Source organism: Chrysochloris asiatica, unplaced genomic scaffold (assembly GCF_000296735.1).
Source record: "Chrysochloris asiatica unplaced genomic scaffold, ChrAsi1.0 scaffold00415, whole genome shotgun sequence".
Classification (NCBI taxonomy): Eukaryota; Metazoa; Chordata; class Mammalia; order Afrosoricida; family Chrysochloridae; genus Chrysochloris; species Chrysochloris asiatica.
This window is the reverse complement of record NW_006408933.1, coordinates 1,428,104-1,448,831: the sequence shown is the minus strand read 5'-3', so window position 1 is coordinate 1,448,831 and position 20,728 is coordinate 1,428,104. Positions and strand designations below refer to the sequence as shown.

The window sequence follows — 20,728 nt, the reverse complement described above, 5'->3', positions numbered from 1 at the left end:
ATTGACAGCTTTTCTGGGTAGAGGATTCTTGGTTGGCAGTTTTTTTCTTTCTTTCAGGGTTTTATATATGTCTCCCCATTGACTTTTTGCCTGCATGGTTTCTGTTGAGAGATCTGAGCTTATTCTGATTTACTTGCCTTTGTATGTTACACTTTTCTTTTCCCTAGCTGCTTTCAGGATTCTGCCCTTGTATCTGATTTTGGAGAGCTTGATTATTATATGTCTTGGTGATTGTATCTTAGGGTCTATCCTTCTGGGGTTCGTTGAGCTTCTTGAATGCTTATCTTTTCACTTTTCCAGATGTTAGATAAATTTTCTTCCAACAGCTCTTCAACTATCTCTTCTGTGAACTTGTGTGATTCTTCCTGTTCCGGAATGCCAGTAATTCTTAAGTTATTGCTCTTCATATTGTCCAACATGAATCTTAGGCCTTCTTCAGACTTTTTTATCTTCTTTTCTGTTTGTTCTACTATCTTAGTAGTATTGAGAGATTTATCTTCTAGCTCACTATTTCTGGTTTCTATCTCTTCAGTTCTACGCCTTTGCCCTTTCAGTGTATTGTCCATTTCTGGTAATTCTATCATTAATCATATAGACCTCTTTCTGTTGGTTTTGAATTATTTCCAATGCTGTATCCATCTTATTTGATTATTCCTGTAACGCTTTCCTGACTTCTTCCTTATTTTTCTCAACTCCATTGTAAAGCCACCACTTGTTTGTCAGTTTGTCGTACTGTGGTGGCTTATGGGTTGCTGTGATTCTGAAAGCTATGTCACCGGTATTTTAAATACCAGCAGGGTCACCCATGATGGACAGGTTTTAGATGAGCTTCCCGACGAAGACAGAGTAGGAAGAAGGAGTGATGAACTACTTCCGAATATTTAGTCACTGAAAACCTCATGAATAGCAGAGAAACACTGTCAGATATGTTGTTGTTGTTAAGTGCCGTCAAGTCGGTTCTGACCCATAGCGACCCTGTACAGGGTTCCCAAGGGTGTAAATCTTTACAGGAGTAGAAAGCCTCATCTTTCTCCCGCGGAACAGTTGGTAGTTTCGAACTGCTGGCCGGGAAATGAGCCCCTCAGGTTGGAAGGCACTCAGAATGCAACTGGGGAAGAGCTGCCTCCTCAAAGTAGAGTCGACCATGATGATGTGAGAAAAGCCCGCGGGACCTTCATTTGCTGATGGGGCACAACTCAAAATTAAGAGAAGCAGCTGCAAACATCCATTGAAAATCAGAACATGGAATGTACAAACTATGAATCTGGGAAAATTGGAAGTGGTCAAAAATTAAATTGAACGCATAAACATCAATATCTTAGGCTTTAATGAAGTGAAATGGACTGGTATTGGCCATTTTGAATCTGATGACCACATGTTTTACTACGCCGGAAATGACAAGTTGAAGAGGAATGGTGTTGCATTCATTGTCAGAAAGAACATATCCAGATCAGTCATGAGGTACAGCACTATCTGTGATAGGATAATATCCATGTGCCTACAGGGAAGCCCAGTTAATACCACTATTATTCAGATTTACACACCAACCACTAAAGCCAGTGAGGATGAAATGGAAGAGTTCTACCAGCTTTTTTAATCTGAAATTGATCAAGATGTATTGATCATTACTGGTGATTAGAATGCAAAGGTAGGGAGCAAAGAGGAAGGATCAATAGTTGGAAAATATGGCCTTGGTGGTAGAAATGATGCTGGAGAATGCATGATAGAATTCTACAAAATCAATGATTTGTTCATTTGAAATGCCTTCTTTAGACAGCATAAGAGACGAGATGGATTGGCCAAGTGGCAGCAGCGATGGACTCAAGCCTGGCAACAGTAGTGAGGTTGGCCCAGGATCAGGATCGGACAGTGTTTCATTCTGCTGTGCATAAGGTTGCCATGAGTCGATACCGACTCAGTGGCACCTAACAACCATTGTAAAGTATTTTGATACACTTTATAATCCTTTTTCTGAATTCCTTCTCAGACATTTCCAAAGCCTGCCCATTTTACAGTATGGAGTGTAGGTCTACTTCCAGCTCATTTGTCTCAATCACTTTATCTTGTTTTTGGACATGTGCTGATACGGTTGGTCATCTCTTTGATTTTTGGGCATATTCAGGAGTTATTTGTGGCCTTAATTCTTAGATGGGTGTGTATTTTGGTACTTTTATTGCTTTGTGATTGCCTCCAGGTAGATGTGATCAGGAGATGGCCTTCCTTTTTCACTCTTCTTTCTGAGAAATTTCCAGATGCCGCTGTTGGTCGTTGTGAGGTAGCTCAGGATTTAATTCTCGGCCTATTTCCTTTTTAGTCTGCCTATCCTGCTCCACAATCCCCGTTCAGGCCTTTTTCCTAGTGCAGGGCTGGCTGTGGCCGTTTTGCACTGCTGTTTGGTTTTAAGTGGAAACTGTCACTTTAAATTTCAAGGAGATCTGTGTGCATGCATAGTAGAACCCTCAGGGGTGGGGGTGGGGTGTCCACTCCCTCAGGCACCCCATCTAATCACCTGAAAGGAGGTACGCAACCAACAAGAGACTAATGAATATATATATATTTAAAATTTTCCACACCTTTATCTCCACAGTTCTGTGTGGCGTCCATGGCTGCTCTGATCCTTTCCCCGCTTGGTTCTCACCCAAGATGGTGGCTTCAGGATCAGCTGCATATCTTGAATTAGAAGGCACTTTATTTCTTGCTTCTGCTACAAATTCTCTTAGCTGTAAGCCTTCCAACCTCCTAAATATTCCTTTATATGTGGTTCAGACTTCTGGCATCATCCTCTGAGCCTGCTTGGTCCGGTATTCTGTATTGTTGCTGATGGAGCTCTTCACTGCACTTCTACCCGATCCGCCATGTTTTTATACTCTCCCTTAGGAATTTTTGAAACAGCTATCTTTTCCCTCTTGCTTAATGAGCAGATCTTGAGATCCTTACAAGTCTGGGAGTGGGGTAGCATTTCCCTATGTGAAGCATGGTAGCTCATCGTGCCAGTTAGGGATTACTTTTGGGTGAGTGGTCCCTGCTAGCTAGTGTTTTCATGGATGTTTGTTGTCACCAGAGAGGTTTTCACTCTCTTCCTGGATCTAACCCATGATGAGCAGAATGCTATGATTTTCACCTGGTCTTTAACGTCTCCTGATTCTTGCTCTTCAGACAAACTACCCCTAGCGCTCTTAGAGAACTCATGGCACACTGACATGCCACACTCTACAGTTCAAGTCTCCAAATGGCCATTCTTTAGAAAATTTGACTCATTTGGTTAAGTTACTACCGGTGGTGGCGATGCTTGTGTGTTGTGGAGTCAGTTTCATAGTGACCTTGTATAGAATTTTTGAGGCTGTAAGGCTTTACAGGAGCAGAGATCTTCATCTTTCTCTTGCAGAACGGCTGATAGTTTCAAACTGCTGATCTTGAGGTTAACCTCCCTACTTGTAATCACCATGCTCCTTAAGTTACTGGTAGATAACTTATTTACTGAACATTGATTTTTACTGTAAATCTGCTTCGTGAATTTAAGGAGCGTAACCTTACTTGTAAATAAGGTTACAAATAAGTAAACTTACTGTATTTTTTTAATTCTTTCTGAAATATGCTGATGCTCTTAAGAGAGCTGGGGCTGCCCTGTTTTGCTCTTCTGTGGGAGGTAAGGTGGCTTCCTTGCCAGGGTACTTCCCCTGACAGCACAGTTGATTTTTGTGGCCAGTATACCTCCCCTGTTGGTTCTTGTAAATCAATGCTGCTCTGAAGAAGTGCTGATTTGTTCTCATCGCTTGAGTCTACACCTTAAGTTGCTTTGTCCTTGCCTTGGCCTGTGGTGGCATTGAGGCTAGAGTGGCCCATGAGAACTGGTTGAGTGTAGGAGTGTGGTGAGGGGTACTGGGAAGAAGTGGGCCAGGTCACAGTGAATAACCAGCCTGTGTGTAAGGAGCTAGGTTGGTCTTTGGATTTGAAGGTCTGTGTTGAGTGTGTAAGCACAGAGGATTTGGAGGTATTCTAAAGTATCAAGTTGCCTAACAGATTTTGTCACTGTGGGCAACTGAGCTCGCTAACTCTCAATGCCCTCTTATATAGAGTTGGAGTAACCAAGAGCTTCAGTGTTGTATCCTGTTATTGTTCACATAAAGAGCTTGGTACTGGGCCTGGCACAGTGTACCCACCAGGAGCAATCACTTGGTTGCTGGTCTCTCCCTTCAGTGTTGGCTGTGCCTGGTGCCTTGGAGCTGTTCCTCTAAAGCATTGTGGCTATGAACTCACTGTTATTGGACAGTTTTTGCCAAGTAGCTAACGGGCACTGAATAATGCTCTTTCACAGTGACTTATTTATTTTTAGGATACTGAAGTGTATAAAGCTACAGTAAAAGATGACCTCACCAAATGGCAGAATGTTCTGAAAGCTCATAGCTCTGTGGACTGGTTAATAGTGGTAGTTGAAAATGATGCCAAGAAAAAAAACAAAACCAACATCCTTCCCCGAACATCTATTGTGGACAAAATAAGAAATGATTTTTGTAATAAACAGAGTGACAGGTAAGTCTATCTTTACTTTTACCTCATTTGGCTAATCTGTGGATGATATAGATTACTGGCTTCCTGCATAATACTAAATCTTTACTTAGCAGTGCTTTCATGAGCAGCTGCAGCGTGCTTAACACACTAGTGGAGGGAGCTCAAAAGAAGACCAGGACCTTGTCCTCATGAAGTTTCTTGTGTGACAAGTGGACTCTGGACTATAGACTGTAAACAGTCATTGTCCAAGTGTGTGGCTTAGGCGAGAAGGATATTGTGGTCACATGGTGAATAATGGACTTTAACAGTTAAAGGACTTTGAGAAGGTTTGCAGTCCCTTTGTGGAACAGGCTTCCTTAAACTTTAGCTCTGTAATCATGTGTTTTGTTTGTTTGACTTAACACCTAGTAAGAGTTTGTAAGAACAGAAGATATAAAAGACTAACCTAAAAATCTCCTTTAGGAACTTTAGAAGGAGCCCCAAACCTTTAATAGTTCATTTATTTCATGGGCTTGCCTTCCTGTCTTCACCCCGCCTCTCTCCATGACGTAGCTTCTTTCCTCTCTTTGATGATGCCATTCTGATGGCTCTGGCTGCCATGTCTCTTAGCTCCTGTAGAGTTCCTGGTCTACTTCTCAGAGCTTAGTGCCCTCATTCACCTAGCATTTACTGTAAACTGCTGTGCTGTAGGCATTGTGCCAGGCCCTGGGAGCCAGGGTGACAAACCAGGCAAGATCCTGGCTTTGACACAGCACAGCGTCCTGTGGCAGGGATGGACGTTGGTGCACCATATGGTTGTCAGCCCTCTAGTGATCATTGTATGGGAAGTGCTGCAAGAGCCTAGAAGGGGGATGTGTGTTTGTATATGTAGGGGCCAAGGGAAAGCTTCCCTGAGAAAATGCTGGTGGGGTGAAGAGGGTGAAAAGGAATTAAGGCGTGATCATGGAAAAGAAATCCTCAGTGTCTGGAGCCTGGAGTGCAGGCCACACAATGATACTCCATGCGATTACTAGAGTTAACAGGTGACCACTTCACATGTAGGTGTCAACCCAGTGAGTGACTGGTTCTTCAGGGGAAGGACCACATATGGTTTTTCCCCCATGTTTCATGCAATACTGGGCACACCACTGTGCACAAACTTGACTTATTTGTAGTTTGAATTAAATCTTAGATTTTTTTTTTAATTTAAGGTTTAGCGTAGATAAATTTTACGCAATCTGAACTTGTGGGTTTTAAATTTTTCTTTAAAGTTAGTCATCAATCATAAACTAATTATCCAAAAGGAATCCATTTAAGATTTTAACAAAATGCCACATGATTGAGAGCTGAGAACATTTCCTTCTTCGGGTTGTTTTACTGGCACTTTTGGGTCTGAAAGCAGAGTCGACTCCCTAAAGCTGAGGCAAGAGAACTGATTATGATTACACAGTCTACTGGCAAAGGGGCAAGTGATGAGGTAGAGCCAGAAGTCAAAACCATTGGCCTCTTGAGTTTTTTTTTTAAAAAACAACAACAACAACAACAAAAATAGCAAATACTATTTGTATGGATTTTATTAAGTAAAATCTTATTAGTTGGTACTGTGGGGATGGCACTTAACAACAACTATGAATGTGTTAGTTTCACATTTTGAAATGTTCAAATTATATAATAATTTACAAAGTACTTATTTATTACTTTCAAGACTGTGGTAATTTTGCCTGATTGCCAAAAGTATATTTTGCTGAGCTCACCACTTACAGCTAAGTTGCTTTTAACGATCATTCTTTATACATAAAATTTAATTTACTAAAAATTTTTAAACATTTGATCTTCAATAGGCTAAACATTTTGATGGTTGATAATTTCCAAAGCCATTTTTAGTAATTCTGTATTTTTCTAAAAGCTAGGTCAGATTTTCATAAATTTAAACTTAGTAAAGTTTGTATTAATTTTTTTTATTACATACAGTATGATTTCTGGCCTTTGAACATATTGAAACAGTTAGCTTAAAAGTGACTTACTAGTTTTTAAACTTAAAACTTATATATTTTTAAATTAAAACATTCAACATTCATTGTAGAATTATTAGAAAAAGTCAGTGGGCAAAGTAAGAATGGCTACTAATTCTTAGTAATTTGGTATGCATTTTTCCAGACTTTTTTCTTTTTATGTACACAAACACGTATACACACACGCCTGTATGCATATTTTGAAGCAATATCATATTTTACATAATGTTTTGTGCTTAGTTCTTTAACTTAATATATTTTAAAAACTTTTCCAACTAAGGATAAAGAAAGCTACCTTGTCTAACCCATTGAAGACTTGTTGCTTTTTCTAAATCCATAGGAAACTTCCTTGTAATGTTATGCCTTTGATATTTTTACACCAAGACACAAAGTCTTCTCGTAGTAAAATTGAATGATGCCTGGTCTAAGCATTTATTAATTGTTATTATTTATTCTGCCCTTGAGAATCCCACTTAGAGGCAGACACACAGAGAGAAAATGTATTTTATGATCAGTGTGGGAACAGAGTGTGTGGAGCAGCTAGAGGTGGGGGACAGTTGAGGGAGAGGTCCATTTAGGGTGAGGCCTGTCAGTTGGTTGTCAACGGTGAGTAAATGTGCCAGATGAAAAGAGGGGAGAGCATGAGAGTTCATTGTAGTAAGAACTAATACAAGATGTCAGGTTGGATCCACATTGCAGTGGTCTTGTATGCCATGGTAAGAATCTTAAATTCCATCTTGTCATTTATAGGGAATCCAGCAGAGGCTTTAAAAAGGGAGTGAGGGAATGAGGGTAAGGCTAAGTACAACATGATCACCTTATTTTTTCAATGTATCCTGGAGGCAGGGTTTATTCAAGACTCAACCTAAATGTCTTTTCCTCCTTCCAGCCACCTTGTAGTGATCGCTCCTTGGAATTTTTCCTGTACTTACTACTCATGGGGCATCAAACCAGTTTAGGATGAAACTTATTCCTAGTCTGGCTTCTCATTGCCTGCCTAATGTTTTTCACTAATTAAAAGAAGGAAGAAAGGAAAAAGCAACAGAGAAGGAAGAAAGGAAGGAAATCAATTTGCACTCCCAGAAAACAGAGTTATTGAGCTGCTATGCTGTTTGGGGAGTGTTTCCCAAAACGGCCCTTCCTATCTTTGCAGGTGTGTCGTGCTGTCCGACCCCTTGAAGGATTCTTCCCGTACTCAGGAATCCTGGAATGCCTTCCTGACCAAACTTAGGACGTTGCTTCTCATGTCTTTTACCAAAAACTTAGGCAAGTTTGAAGATGACATGAGAACCTTGAGGGAGAAGAGGACTGAGCCGGGCTGGAGCTTTTGTGAATATTTCATGGTTCAGGTACTTGGCTAATCACAGAATGAAACCATTTCTCTTCCCTCCCCCTTTCCTTTGTCTTTCTTTCTAAATAAGGCAGCTCTGTCCTGGCAATTCTGTAAAACCATTTGGACTGCAAGGTCGGTGGTTCAAGCTCACCAGCTGCTTCTAGGAAACCCTATACAGGGTTGCTATGGGTCGGGACCGACTTGATGGCACTTCACAACAACAATCATGGCAATTCTAGTGGAGAGAGTAGATAACAGTTCAGTTTCTTGGCATTTAAAGCAGAAGATCAGAGAGAGTCTCTTGGGAGATTTATATCATTAGCTCCCCTGTTGCTTGGGAGGTTGGAATGTAGCCTTTTTTTGAAACAGTTTTGTCTTCGGGGAGTGTTGGTTTTGTTAGTCTCAGGAGACAGTTTAGGTTCTGTACTATGGAAATGAATTAGGCAGAGGAGCCGTAGTGGTGGGTAGTGGTCCTGGTGGTGGTAGCTGCACTTCACTGAGGGTGCAATGCATGTCAGTCACTGTGATTAAATTATGACTTCCTAGGACCATTTCCTGGATAGTTGTATTTGATGATCTTGTACTCTGTTAGATCATCTTAAGCTAGTTTCTTGACATTAAAAAAAAATATATATATATATATTTAAGCTTTTGAAACTGTATTTCATGTGCAGCTATCTTTCTTTTGTAAGAAAAAATGTCTTAAATGCACAAAGGGATGTGGAGTCTATTAGGTTAGGCGAGGGGAGAGCCCCTCTTAACATTGCAAAGTGCATTGTTTGTTACCTGTTCTGTTGTTAATCTTTTGACTGAAAAGCCCAATTTTCATATTTAAATATTGCTTGTGCATGAATTAGTAAAAAAAAAAAAAAATGCAATGTAAATAAATAAAAGACAAATTCTGATGAGAAAATTTGATTTTTATTTCTTATTCTGTTACTTGTGTTTAGTGGTGTTTGGTGGATTGGCCTTGTAACTCTTAGAATTTGAAGTTGTCAATAGTTTCATATAAGGTAGACCTATTACAGACATCTCAGATTCCTCCTCCATTCTAGGAACACATAAACATCGATATCTTAGGCATTAATGAGCTGAAATGGTCTGCTGTTGGCAGTTTTGAATCTGACAACCACATGGTTTACTATGCTGGGAGTGACAAATTGAAGAGGAATGGTGTTGTTGCATTCATCGTCAAAGTGAATATATCAAGATCAGTCATGAGGTACAACACTGTCTGTGACAGGATAATATCCAGACGCCTATAGGGAAGACCCCACCACTCATCTGTCAGTTTGTCATATTGTGGTGGCTTGTGAGTTGCTGTGATTCTGGAAGCTATGCCACGGGTATTTTAAATACCAGCAGGGTCACTCATGATGGACAGGTTTCAGATGAGCTTCCAGACAAAGACAGACTAGGAACAAAGACGAAGGATCAGTGGTTGGAAAATACGGCCTTGGTGATAGAAATGATGCTGGAGATCACATGATAGAATTCTGCAAAACCAATGATTTCTTCATTTCAGATACCGTCTTTAGACAGCATAACAGACGACTATACACATGGACCTCACCAGATATGAAATACATAGAAATCAAATTGATTACATCTGCGGAAAGAGACGATGGAAAAGCTCCATATTATCATCAGTGAAAACAAGGCCAGGGGCAGACTGTGGAACAGACCATCAATTACTCATATGCGAATTCAAACTGAAGCTGAAGAAAATGAAAACAAGTTCACAAGAGCCAAAGTATGACGTTGAATATGTCCCACCTGAATTTAGAGATCATCTGAAGAACAGATTTGATACATTAAACACTAAAGACCGAAGACCAGAAGAGTTTGTAGGATGACATCAAGAACATCATACATGAAGATAGCAAAAAGTCATTAAGAAAACAAGAAAGAAGGAAAAGATCAAAATAGATGTCAGAAAAGACACTGAAACTTGCTGTCTAACATAGAGATGCTAAAGCAAAGGGAAGAAATGAGGAGATACAAGAGCTGAACAGAAAATTTGAAAGGTCATCTTGAGAAGACAAAGTTAGATATTACAAAGACACGTGCAAAGATTTGGAGTCAGAAAATCAAAAGGGAAGAACATGCTCAGCATTTCTCAAACTGGGGAAGCTGAAGAAAAAATTCAAGCCTCGACTTTCATTATTGAAGGATTCTCTGGGCGAATTATTGAATGATACAGAAAGTATCAAAAGAAGAAGGAATACCTATGTATGGTACCAAAAGGAAATGGTTGATATTAAACCATTTCGAGAGGTAGCATATGATCAAGAGCCAATGATACTGAAGGAGGAAGTCCAAGGTGCATTGGAAGGAACTGACACAGAACAAGGTACCAGGAATTGATGGAATAAAAATTGAAATCTTTCAAGAAAGTGAGGCAGCACTGGAGGCACTCACTTATCTATATCAAGAAATTTGGAAGACAGCTATCTGGCCAACCGATCGGAAGAGATCTGAATTTGTGCCCATTCCAAAGAGAGATGACCCAACGGAATGCGGAAATCATCGGACAATCTCTTTGATATCCTATGTGAGTAAAGTTTTAGTAAAGGTAATACAGAAACAGCTACAATCATACGTTGAGAGAGAACTTCCAGAGGTTCAAGCCGGATGTGGAATGGATATTGGCTGAAAGAAGGAAGATGTTTACCTGTGCTTTACTGGTCATACAAAGGCTTTCAATTGTGTGGATCATGACAAATATAAACAATGTTGTGAAGTATGAGTATTCCCGAACACTTAATTGTGCTCATGAGGAATCTGTACCTGGACCGAGAAGCAATTGTTCGAACAGTACATGGGAACACTGAATGGTTTAAAATTAAGAAAGGTGTGCGACAGGGTTATATTCTTTCACCATACTTATTCAGTCTGTATGCTGAGCAAATAATCTGAGAAGCTGGGTTATATGAAGAAAAACATGGCATCAGGATTGGAGGAAGACTCATTAACAACCTGCGATATGCAGATCACCTTGTTTGCTGAAAGTGAAGAGGACTTAAAGTACTTACTGATTAAGATCAGAGACACACAGCCTTCATTATGGATTGCATCTCAATGTAAAGAAAACAAAAATCTTCACCACTGGACCAGTAAACAACATTCTTATTAACGGAGAAAATATTGAAGTTGTCAAGGACTTCATTCTTGGATCAACCATCAACACTTATGGAAGCAGCAGTCAAGAAATCAAACGACATATTGCATTAGGCAAATTTGCTGCACAAGACCTTTTTAAAGTGTTGAAGAGCAAAGATGTAAGCTTGAGGACTAAGATGCACCTGACCTAAGCCATGGTATTTTCAATAACCTCATATGCATGCGAAAGCTGGACAGTGAATAAGGAAGACCATAGAAGAATTAATGCTTTTGAGTTACGGTGCTGGAGGAGATTATTGAAAGTACCGTGGACTGCCAAAAGAACAAACAGATATGCATTAGAAGAAGTGCAGCCAGAGTGCTCCTTCAGGCCAGGATGGCCAAACTTTGTCAGTCATACTTTGGTTATGTTTTCAGGAGGGATCAGTTGCTGGAGAAGGATATCATGTTTGATAGGGTCGAGGGTCAGAGAAAGACCCCCACTGAGATGGATTGGCAAAGTGGCAGCATAAGTGGGCTCAAGCGTGACAAGAGTTGTGAGGTTGGCCCAGGACTGGGCAGTGTTTCGTTTGTTCTGTTGTGCATAGGGTTGCTATGAGTCGGTACCGACTCAAGGGCACCTAACAACAATAGCTACTATTTTGCCCTTAAAGTTCATTAAACTGAGTTCTTAGGAGTTACTAACAAGAATGGGGAAGGCTAAATGTCCCCCTTGGTGTTAGATTGGTATCTGAGGTATCAGTGTGAACCCATGCTGGTGGATAGATGACTAGCACACTCATATATATTTTTGCCCTGTCCAGTATAGAATCTGGAAAAGGTGATAACATCAGTAGCCATGAGTATCCTCAGTGCCAAGATCTTGTTTTCTAATGCCAGTCTCTAATAAAAGTAACTGGGCATTATTAGTGTATGGGTTGCTGACAAGGCTGGGGTAGGAAAAATGTAAGATAAATTTGGACTATCTTGCAGAACCAGAAAGTAAGGAAGCGCTCAAAAAAAGATGGGACATACTGATAGATCATGCAGAGCATCTGAAAGGTAGGAAAAATGTAAGATAAATTTGGACTATCTTGCAGAACCAGAAAGTAAGGAAGCACTCAAAAAATGATGGGACATATTGATAGATCATGAAGACCATCTGAAGGCCCCACGTCATAGCATCACTCAATTAAGCATCAAAATATAGAATTAGATTTTAGCCCATGGATTAAAATGCAGATCCATGGATCTACATTGATAAAAATAAAGAAATTTGCTTATTAAATAAGGAAATGAAAAAAAAGACTCAACTTTTGCGTGAAGAATTTCTAATAAATGAATGTAAAAGGAAAGAAAAATACGAAACCACCATTAGGCAAACACCCTAGCAATAATTGTTGTAGACAGCATCCATCAACGGATGGTAAATTCAGTGGGTAGAGATTGGAGAAGAAATGGAATTTGTGTAGTCTCAAAGTATTCTCCCCAAGATATTTATTAACTATAAAGGGAATGATAGTATCATTACAATGGAAAAACCCAGTAGACACCACCTTAACCATGTGGTCAAGTTCAGCATCACCAGTGATAACACCAGTGGTAACCTAGAGCATGAACTCCTTCATGTGATACACTGAGAAAGCACATCGTCATTTCGGTACAAAAATGAATAGCCTCATGCCAATATTGATATGACACAAAGCTAGCACAAATTGGAGTACTGTAGCCAAAATAACATGAACAGTTCTCTTCAAAATCGCAAGGTCATGAGAGGGAACAAATCCTCACAGCAAGAAACATTCACACACACCCCACACACACAGAGTAGACAGAGAAGGGCAGCTTGGACATTGGATACTCAAATGGGGAGGGGGAGACTACAAAGGCAAGAAGTGACTGGCTTACAAGCTTTCAAGAGGGAACCTGGTGCTAGGGAGCATGGCAGAAGGCAGAATCTCCAGAAGGTACTATTCAATCTGTCTGGGCAGAGCTGATGAAAGGAGATACAGATGGGTAACTCGTGATACTGTAGTGAATAATGCTTATCAGGACGGATTATGAGGGTTGGAAATGCAAAGGTAGAAGTTTTGTAACAAGGAAGGGAGTGACTGATTCTCCAGGATAGGAGCGGGGAGGCCTCTGGGACCATCAATGGAGAAGAGCCGAGAGCGGGACCCTACCCAGAGAAACAGAGATGCCTGAGATGGAGACAGAGATGATGACGTGGAGTGATGAAGCGACTGGGGACTTTGGACCCAGAGAGGGAAAGGGACTGTGGGCTGAAAACTGGGGGGAGGAGGGAGAAGTGTAGGGGGTGGGTTTCTGAGATATACCCTTTGGGTGGTTGAGGATGCATGGAGGGGATTGAAACCATGGAACCATGGCAGTGAGATGATATACGATGGAATGAATGTAAAGCTAAAGTTTCCCCATGTTAACTATCATATAATTCACAATAAAACATTAAAAAAAAAACCAAAACCTCAAGGTCGTGAAATATAAGAAAAACTGAAAACCTGTTATAGACTCATAAAACCTGTTATAGTCTCATAAGAAAAATAGCATCATGATGCGATATGGGATCCTGGGTTAGGATCCTAGACCAGGAAAAAGGACGCATGCAGAAAATGTGGAGAGTTCAGATAAGGACAAAGGTTTAGTTAGTAGTGTAACAATGTTAATTTTCTGGCTTTGCTACTTGTGCTGTGTTTATTTAAGATGTTAACATTAGGGTGCGCTAAATGGAAACTTTTTGTTTCAGTTTTTGAAACATTTAAAAATATTGAAGTACTGAAAATATTTCATAAGGAAGCAATTTCTCTTGTAAAGTTGTTCAGGGGGAGACAAGATATAAAAGAAAGCTTATAGGAGTCACAGGGCTGAGGCTGTAACAGCTTAAATGTCTCTGCTCTACTCTTCTGGGTAGTAGGTGGTGGTTGGAGGTATGTGCCATGGAGTTGGTTCTAACTCATAGCTACCCTGCATAGGGTTTCTGAGGCTATGAATCTATACGGGAGCCGAAAGCTTCATCTTTCTCCTGTGCAACAGCTGGTAGTTTCGAACTGCTGACCTTTAGGTTGGCAACCCAACTCGTAGCCACTATACTAGTACAAGAGGAGAAAATAATACCTGACTCTCACTGACTACTTGTATTCACCAGGACTTTTCTAAGCATTTTACAGAAATATGTTTATAATCACCACACAAAAACCTTATGCAAAGAGAACTTCATTATACAGGTAAGGAAATTTAGGCATGGGTAGTTGTAGTCCTTTGCCTAGTTTACACAACTACAGAGCTAGGTTGTGGTGGCATCTGGAACAGAACCCAAACCCCCAAAATAAACTGATAGCTGTTGAGTTGATTTCAACTCTTAGTGATCCTGTAGGATAGAGTCGAGCTGCCCCAGAGGATTTCCAAGGCTTCAGTCTGTACAGAAGCAGATGCTGCCTCTTGTTCTTTTAAATGTGACATAATGACAGTAAGGAAAGAAAACCATCAGAAAAAAAAAACCCATCTCTTTCCATATCTTGTTCCACAAATATTTTTGAACCTCTGCTTAAGCCAGGCACTCTAGGTGTTAAGGTGCTGCTAGTCCCCATCTTGATAATAAGGAGTTAGCAAACAAATAAATTATACAGAGGTTAAGAATAAAAGTACACAAGGAAAAGTAATGCGTAGATGGATTTGGGTATTGGAGTAGAATGTTTAAGGAAGGGCCTTACCAGGCAGGTGACATCCGAACAAAGACTTGAGGAGGTTAAAGAACAAGTCACATGGACACTTGAAGAAAGAGTGTAAAGTACTCGAAGTTAAGACAAGAACCCATGCCACCATGTTTGAGAAAGGGTGAGTGGGCCAGTATGGTAGAGTCTGTGCACTGGGATGGGGTAGGAAGACAGGTCTTGTCAGGCCAGGAAGTCACAGAAAAGACTTTAGAGTCTCCAGAATGGATGAAATGGAGAAGACTGGGTAGAACAGTATTGTGGACATTTCAGTTAGTGCATGTTAAATTTGAGCCGTCCAATAGACATCCAAGTGAAGGTTCTGAGTATGCAGTTGGTGTACAGGTGTGGCCTGAGGTGCAGTTATACATTTAGCTGCTGTGATGCATAGATGGTGTAGAAAGCCACAGACTAGGAAAGAAAGAAGCACTGAATGGAAATGGATCTGGGAAGAGAAGTCTGAGGACCAGCTTAAGGGGCACTAACTACTGGGGCAACAGGAGGGCCAGCAGAGCAGACTGAGAAGGGCCCTCTGTGGGAAGGAGATAGTCAGGAGGACATGTTTTCCTCTCAAAGATAAGAAAGCCACTGGTTGTATCATATACTGCCAATAGGTCAAGAAAGGGTTCAAAAAAATTAGCATGGCCTTTTTCTGTTCCTTCCCAGCCCTCATCCCTGCCTGGGTGTGTAAATGTGGACACATGACAGTCACGTTGATTTTTACTTAACACTGCACTGTTAACAGTGTGGGCTGCTTTACAGTAATATAAAGAGAACTATGTAATATTTCAGGAAGTTGATTTCATGCCTTTGCTGTTTTGAACTTCTCCCGAATAACTAGGAGGAGCTGGCCTTTGTATTTGAGATGCTGCAGCAATTTGAAGATGCCTTGGTGCAGTACGATGAGCTGGACGCTCTGTTTTCTCAGTATGTCGTCAACTTCGGTGCTGGCGGTGAGTTTCCGCACACTTCAGAAACATTCTTTCTGAGCCTGGTTATTCCTGCTTTCAGATAGTCTGGAGCAGATGACTGAATCATCTTTTGTTTCTTCTATATGAATTATATAGGATGTATTCTCAGGTTCCTGTAGGAAATGAAATGAGAAGTAAAGTTCAAATCACTTTCACTTTTAGAAGAATCTTAAATGTAAACGCATTAACCTTTTTTTTTTTCAGATGTGAAATGTTATTTCCACACATAGCACCAAGTGGCTAGAGATGCTTCCCTTCTCTGCCTCCTTGTTAGAGTAAGAATGGGTGTCTTTTAATGCTTATAGTTTACAGTATGTAACTAAAAAAAAAAAAAAAACACAAAGTTTGTGACACCTTAACAGGTACTCATCTGCGTTTGTTTATTGTTTGGTAACTTTTAAACTATATCCTAAATTAATAAAAGAACAAAAAGGCAAACTCCAATAAATGCAACCAAAAAACAGTTATACAAGTATTCATTATATACCAAGAAAACAGTGTATGCTTGTACTGTTTTTTGTTTGACATTTATTTTAATAGAAATGGCATATTGTATAGCTGTTTCTCTGTAGCTTGTCTGCCTCGGGCATCCCTGCAGGTTAACAGTTGGAGTTCTGACTTGTTTTTGTTAGTAGCTGCACAGTGTCTCACATGTAATGGGGATGCATTGCACTGTATTCAGCCATCCCCTGTTGTTGGACATTTGGATTGCTCTCATTTTTATGCCACCTCAAATTATGCTGTAATACAGACATTTTTATTGGGTGTCTTTTAGAGAACCTTTGTTACAATGTCTAAAGGAAGCAGTGATTTCAAGGAACTGCAATGTCTGCCAGAAACCTTATGGGAAGGTGTGCTGTTTAGGCCAGCCAGATGTCTCTGCCTCAGGGCATCTTTCTTACTTTGGGAATGAATGTTAAGGGACCATGATTGGTACATGCTCCAAACCAATTTTTATGACGTTTGTGTTTGGATATCTTACTTTGGTAAGATACAAATATGAACATATCATTAAAGCAAAACATTTATTAAATAAAAGTTTTAGAGGAGGTAAATTTGTATTGCTTATGTAGGTAACGCACATAATTCCTTTAACTGTCTCTCTTCTCCCTTTTATAACAGGCCTGGGACGATTTAAAGTCCACTAGTAAGCCTGAACGCAGTTTTACAGCTGCATGACAAGTTGCTCATTTTTGCTGCTTTGCAGTTCTGCTAGGCATTGTTCCACACAGTGGGGAACAAACCAAAGCCTCTTCCTTCCAAGGGCTACGTTCTAGAAAGGAAAACAGTCCTGAACCTCTAGACCAGGGGTGGGGAACCTTTATTCTGCCAAGTGGCATTTGGATACTTATAACATCACTTCATAGGAATTTATGTTGCTATGAAAAAAGCTCCTAGATTTATTGATTTTCGAGTTCTGCCTGCGGTTGCTTTGGCAGGGCCGGACCACATGATTTGGCAATTCTAGACCACCTCTGCTCTAGATCAACCCCACCCTAAAGTGAAAGAGGCAGGGTGATAATTAGAAGTGAACCTAGTTCTCATGCTGCCATTCTTATATGCAGCCTCATAGTCCCAGGCAGGCATCTCAGTAAGGTAATGTACCCTTCATCAGCACCTCTCATCCTGTGTGCTTGTTTATTGTTTAGATGGTGCAAACTGGCTGACGTTTTTCTGCCAGCCAGTGAAGAGCTGGAATGGATTGATCCTCCGGAAGCCCATTGATATGGAGAAACGGGAGCTGATCCAGAAGCAAGAAGCTACCCTGTTAGACCTACGCAGCTACTTGTTCTCCCGACAGTGTACTCTGCTCCTCTTCCTGCAGCGGCCGTGGGAGGTGGCCCAGCGTGCCCTGGAACTACTGCACAGCTGTGTGCAGGAGCTGAAGCTGCTAGAAGTGAGTCCAGCTGTTTGAGTTTAGCAGTTTTCTTTTCCTGGATGTTTAAAAATTTTAATCTGCTATTTGCACATTTAATCTTTATGATAAATAATTGCTAAAAAGTATAATTTCTGTTCTTAGTAGAGCAGTCCGTATTGGTCCAAAGCAAACCTCTTACATCAGTTTCTTTAATACAGATGAATACTTAGAGCTGGGTTTTGTATACAGACATTTTATTACAGAACTATGTTTTCAAATAAATGGTTTCATTTGTGAGCATGCATGTGACAACATGAGTGATACAGAGCAAGCTGTGCCATGTGAGTAGCCATGAACAGCTTAAGGAAACATATGTTAGGAGTAAGTATGTGTGTCAGTGTACACACGTGTAAAAGAAACCATTGAGTAGCCTTTAAAATCAGTAAGTGGGCTCCAAATTGTTCATCCACGGTGACATGTTATTGTTAAGTGTAGTCGATTAGGTTCCAACTCATAGCGATCCCTGTATAGGGCTTCTGAAGAGTGATTGGTGAGTTTGAACTGCTGGACTTACGGTTCAAATTGATCTTGTGGTTCTGTGCTTATCCTACAGTGCCACACCAAGACACAATTTGCCTATAAGATTGGTTTTCCCAAGGACTGCTGAAATTATATTGCCCATGGAATCATTGATATGTTAGTGTACTCGTGGAGCTTGAAGATGGTTCAGTTTGGTGGTTCTCACCTTTCCTGAGGTTTCGGTGACCCCTTCACCTAGGAAAATGAACATGTGTGCATGCAAAACATGGTGCAGAATGTCAAGAGGATTGCTATGCACTCTCCAGCCTGGGGTCTGATTCTGTTGTACAGATGAAGAAATGACCTGGAAGTAGTGAGGTGACTCACTCAGCATCATGTGACTAGTCATGGAGTTCACATTGTCCCAAGTTCTAGTGGACCATCATCCTCTGCTCCACTCAGGGAATCCCAAGGGGTAGGATCACTTTAGGGTTCATCTCGAAAAGGTCATATGTTGACTCAACCATTAATAGAGCTAGTATTTTATAACATAATAATTTTCATTTTTTGGATGTAACAATTTGAAATAATGTTATGAGACATTCAAACTTTTTCTCTTATTCAAGTGAAGGGAGCTTATTTTAGTTAATTTCTAAAGGGAAAATTCTTACTTCAGATCTAATCTGTTTAGTTCATAGAATATTTGAATCACAAACTCAAGAATTTCAGATGTGTGATTGCTATTACTATTATTGCAAATAATTATTATTGCTATTATGATTACAAATGATTATTAAGCAAATGTGTAAAAATAACATTTCTACTTCACTATTCTTTTGGCTACTAATAACTGCATGTTGTTGTTGTTGTTTAGTGCCGTCGAGTCGGTTCCGACCCATAGTGACCCTGTACAGGGTTTCCGAGGCTGTAAATCTTTACGGGAGCAGAACGCCTCATCCTTCTCCCGCGGAGCGGCTGGTAGTTTCGAACTGCTGGCCTTAAGGTTCACAGCCCGATTCGTAACCACTATGCTATCAGAGCTCCTTATAGATTTATATAATCTGGTTTGGTTACTCAAATTTAGCTGTACAGATTTGAGAGTAAGGGTGAGGCTCCACCTAAACTTCTGATGGGCAGGGGACCATTCATTAATAGAACAGGGCTGTGCTTTTTTTTTTTTTTTTAAAGTTTTTATTGTGAATTATGTGTTAGTTTACATGGGAGAATATTATCTTTACATTCATCCTATTGTATTTCATTTCATTGCAATGATTGCAAACCCCTGCATGCATCATCAACCAACCAACGGGTACACCCCACAAGCTTGCCCCCCGGCCGCCAGCACACAGCCTTTTTCCCTCCCTGAGTCCAGAGTCCCCAGCCACTCCTCTCCACGTCATCATCTCTGCCTCCATACCTTGATGGTTCCAGGGATCTCTGCTCCTGGACTGCAAAATCAGCCACAGGGCTGTGCTCCTATGTTTTTAGAGATTTTACATAGTTTAATGATTATTGTTTTGCAAGATTGGGAGAGAAATTAAGGTGTGTGTTCGAGTTAAGCAAAAACACACAGCACTGTAAAATTTGAATAATTCCTGGAGACCTTGTGACAAAGTCTTGTTAGATTGTTTGGGGCAGGTGTAGGCAAACCACAAAGGGTAGTTCTTAGCCCAGCTGAATCACAAAGTCAAAAATTTAAGAATCTCTTTCAAGTTGCTTTTTTTTTGCCTTAAAAAGAAAGTTGAACTAATGATAACAGGCTTGTTGATCTACAGAAATGGTGGGGACAGTTAATTGTAGGCAGGAGAGACAGTGGAGGGGACTGTGGAGGGATGCAGCTCCCAGGATGGAAAAGAGGGTAGACAGCACAGCAGGTCCAGACAGCACAGCAGGTCGGCAGGGGAGGAAGTGAGGTGGCAAGGGGCTCTCACCCACTCTCCAGATAGTTATTCACCTCCTTTTCAGAACTTCCCCCACTCACTCAGGTGCTACACCCACTCTTGCATGTCTTTGTCATCCACTCTAATTCCTCTGGTCTTTGGTCATTAGTGTTCAACACATCAAATCTGTTCTTGAGATGATCTCTAAATTCAGGTGGGATGCAATCAAGGTTTGAACCAACTCGAGGACACTCCTCAACAACAGCATATTCAAGGTTGCATTTTGACTTTTATGGACTTGTTTTAATTTTCTTTAGCTTGAGTTTGAATGTGCATATGAGCAATTGATAATCTGCTCTCTGACCTTGGTTTGGCTGATGATCTTGAGCTTCTCCATCATCTCTTTCCACAGATATAGTCTGATAACTCTATATTTCATCTAGCAAGGTCCATGGGTTACATAGTCACTGTGTATGTTGTGAGGAAAAAAGTATTTGAAATGATTAAGTCATTGGTCTTGGCAGAATTCCATCATGCAATCTTCTGTGTCATTTATATCACTGAGGTCATAATTTCCAGTTACTGATCCTTCCTCTGGGTTTCCAATTTTTATATTCCAGTCATCAATATTTATCAATGCATCTTGATTGCGTGTTTGATCAACTTCAGACTGTAAAAGTTGATAGAATGCTTCAATTTCTTCATCTTTGACTTATTGGTTGGTGTGTAAATTTGAGTAATAGTTGTATTAGCTGATCTTCCTTGTACATGTACTATGCGTATGGATATTATTCTACCACAGGCAGTATTGTACTTCAGAGTAGATCTTGAAATGTT

The 20,728-nt window shown here is 40.4% G+C and overlaps 1 protein-coding gene across 1 annotated transcript in view; it reads left to right on the top strand.

The window, feature by feature from the left end:
* TRAPPC10 (trafficking protein particle complex 10) overlaps positions 1 to 20,728 on the top strand; it is a 119,565-nt gene that overhangs the window by 55,526 nt on the left and 43,311 nt on the right. The window contains exons 4-7 of the mRNA XM_006876786.1: positions 4,334 to 4,530; positions 7,654 to 7,849; positions 15,505 to 15,616; positions 17,284 to 17,531. Of these exons, the coding sequence (XP_006876848.1) occupies positions 4,334 to 4,530; positions 7,654 to 7,849; positions 15,505 to 15,616; positions 17,284 to 17,531 (753 nt within the window). The remainder of the gene's footprint in view (positions 1 to 4,333; positions 4,531 to 7,653; positions 7,850 to 15,504; positions 15,617 to 17,283; positions 17,532 to 20,728) is intronic.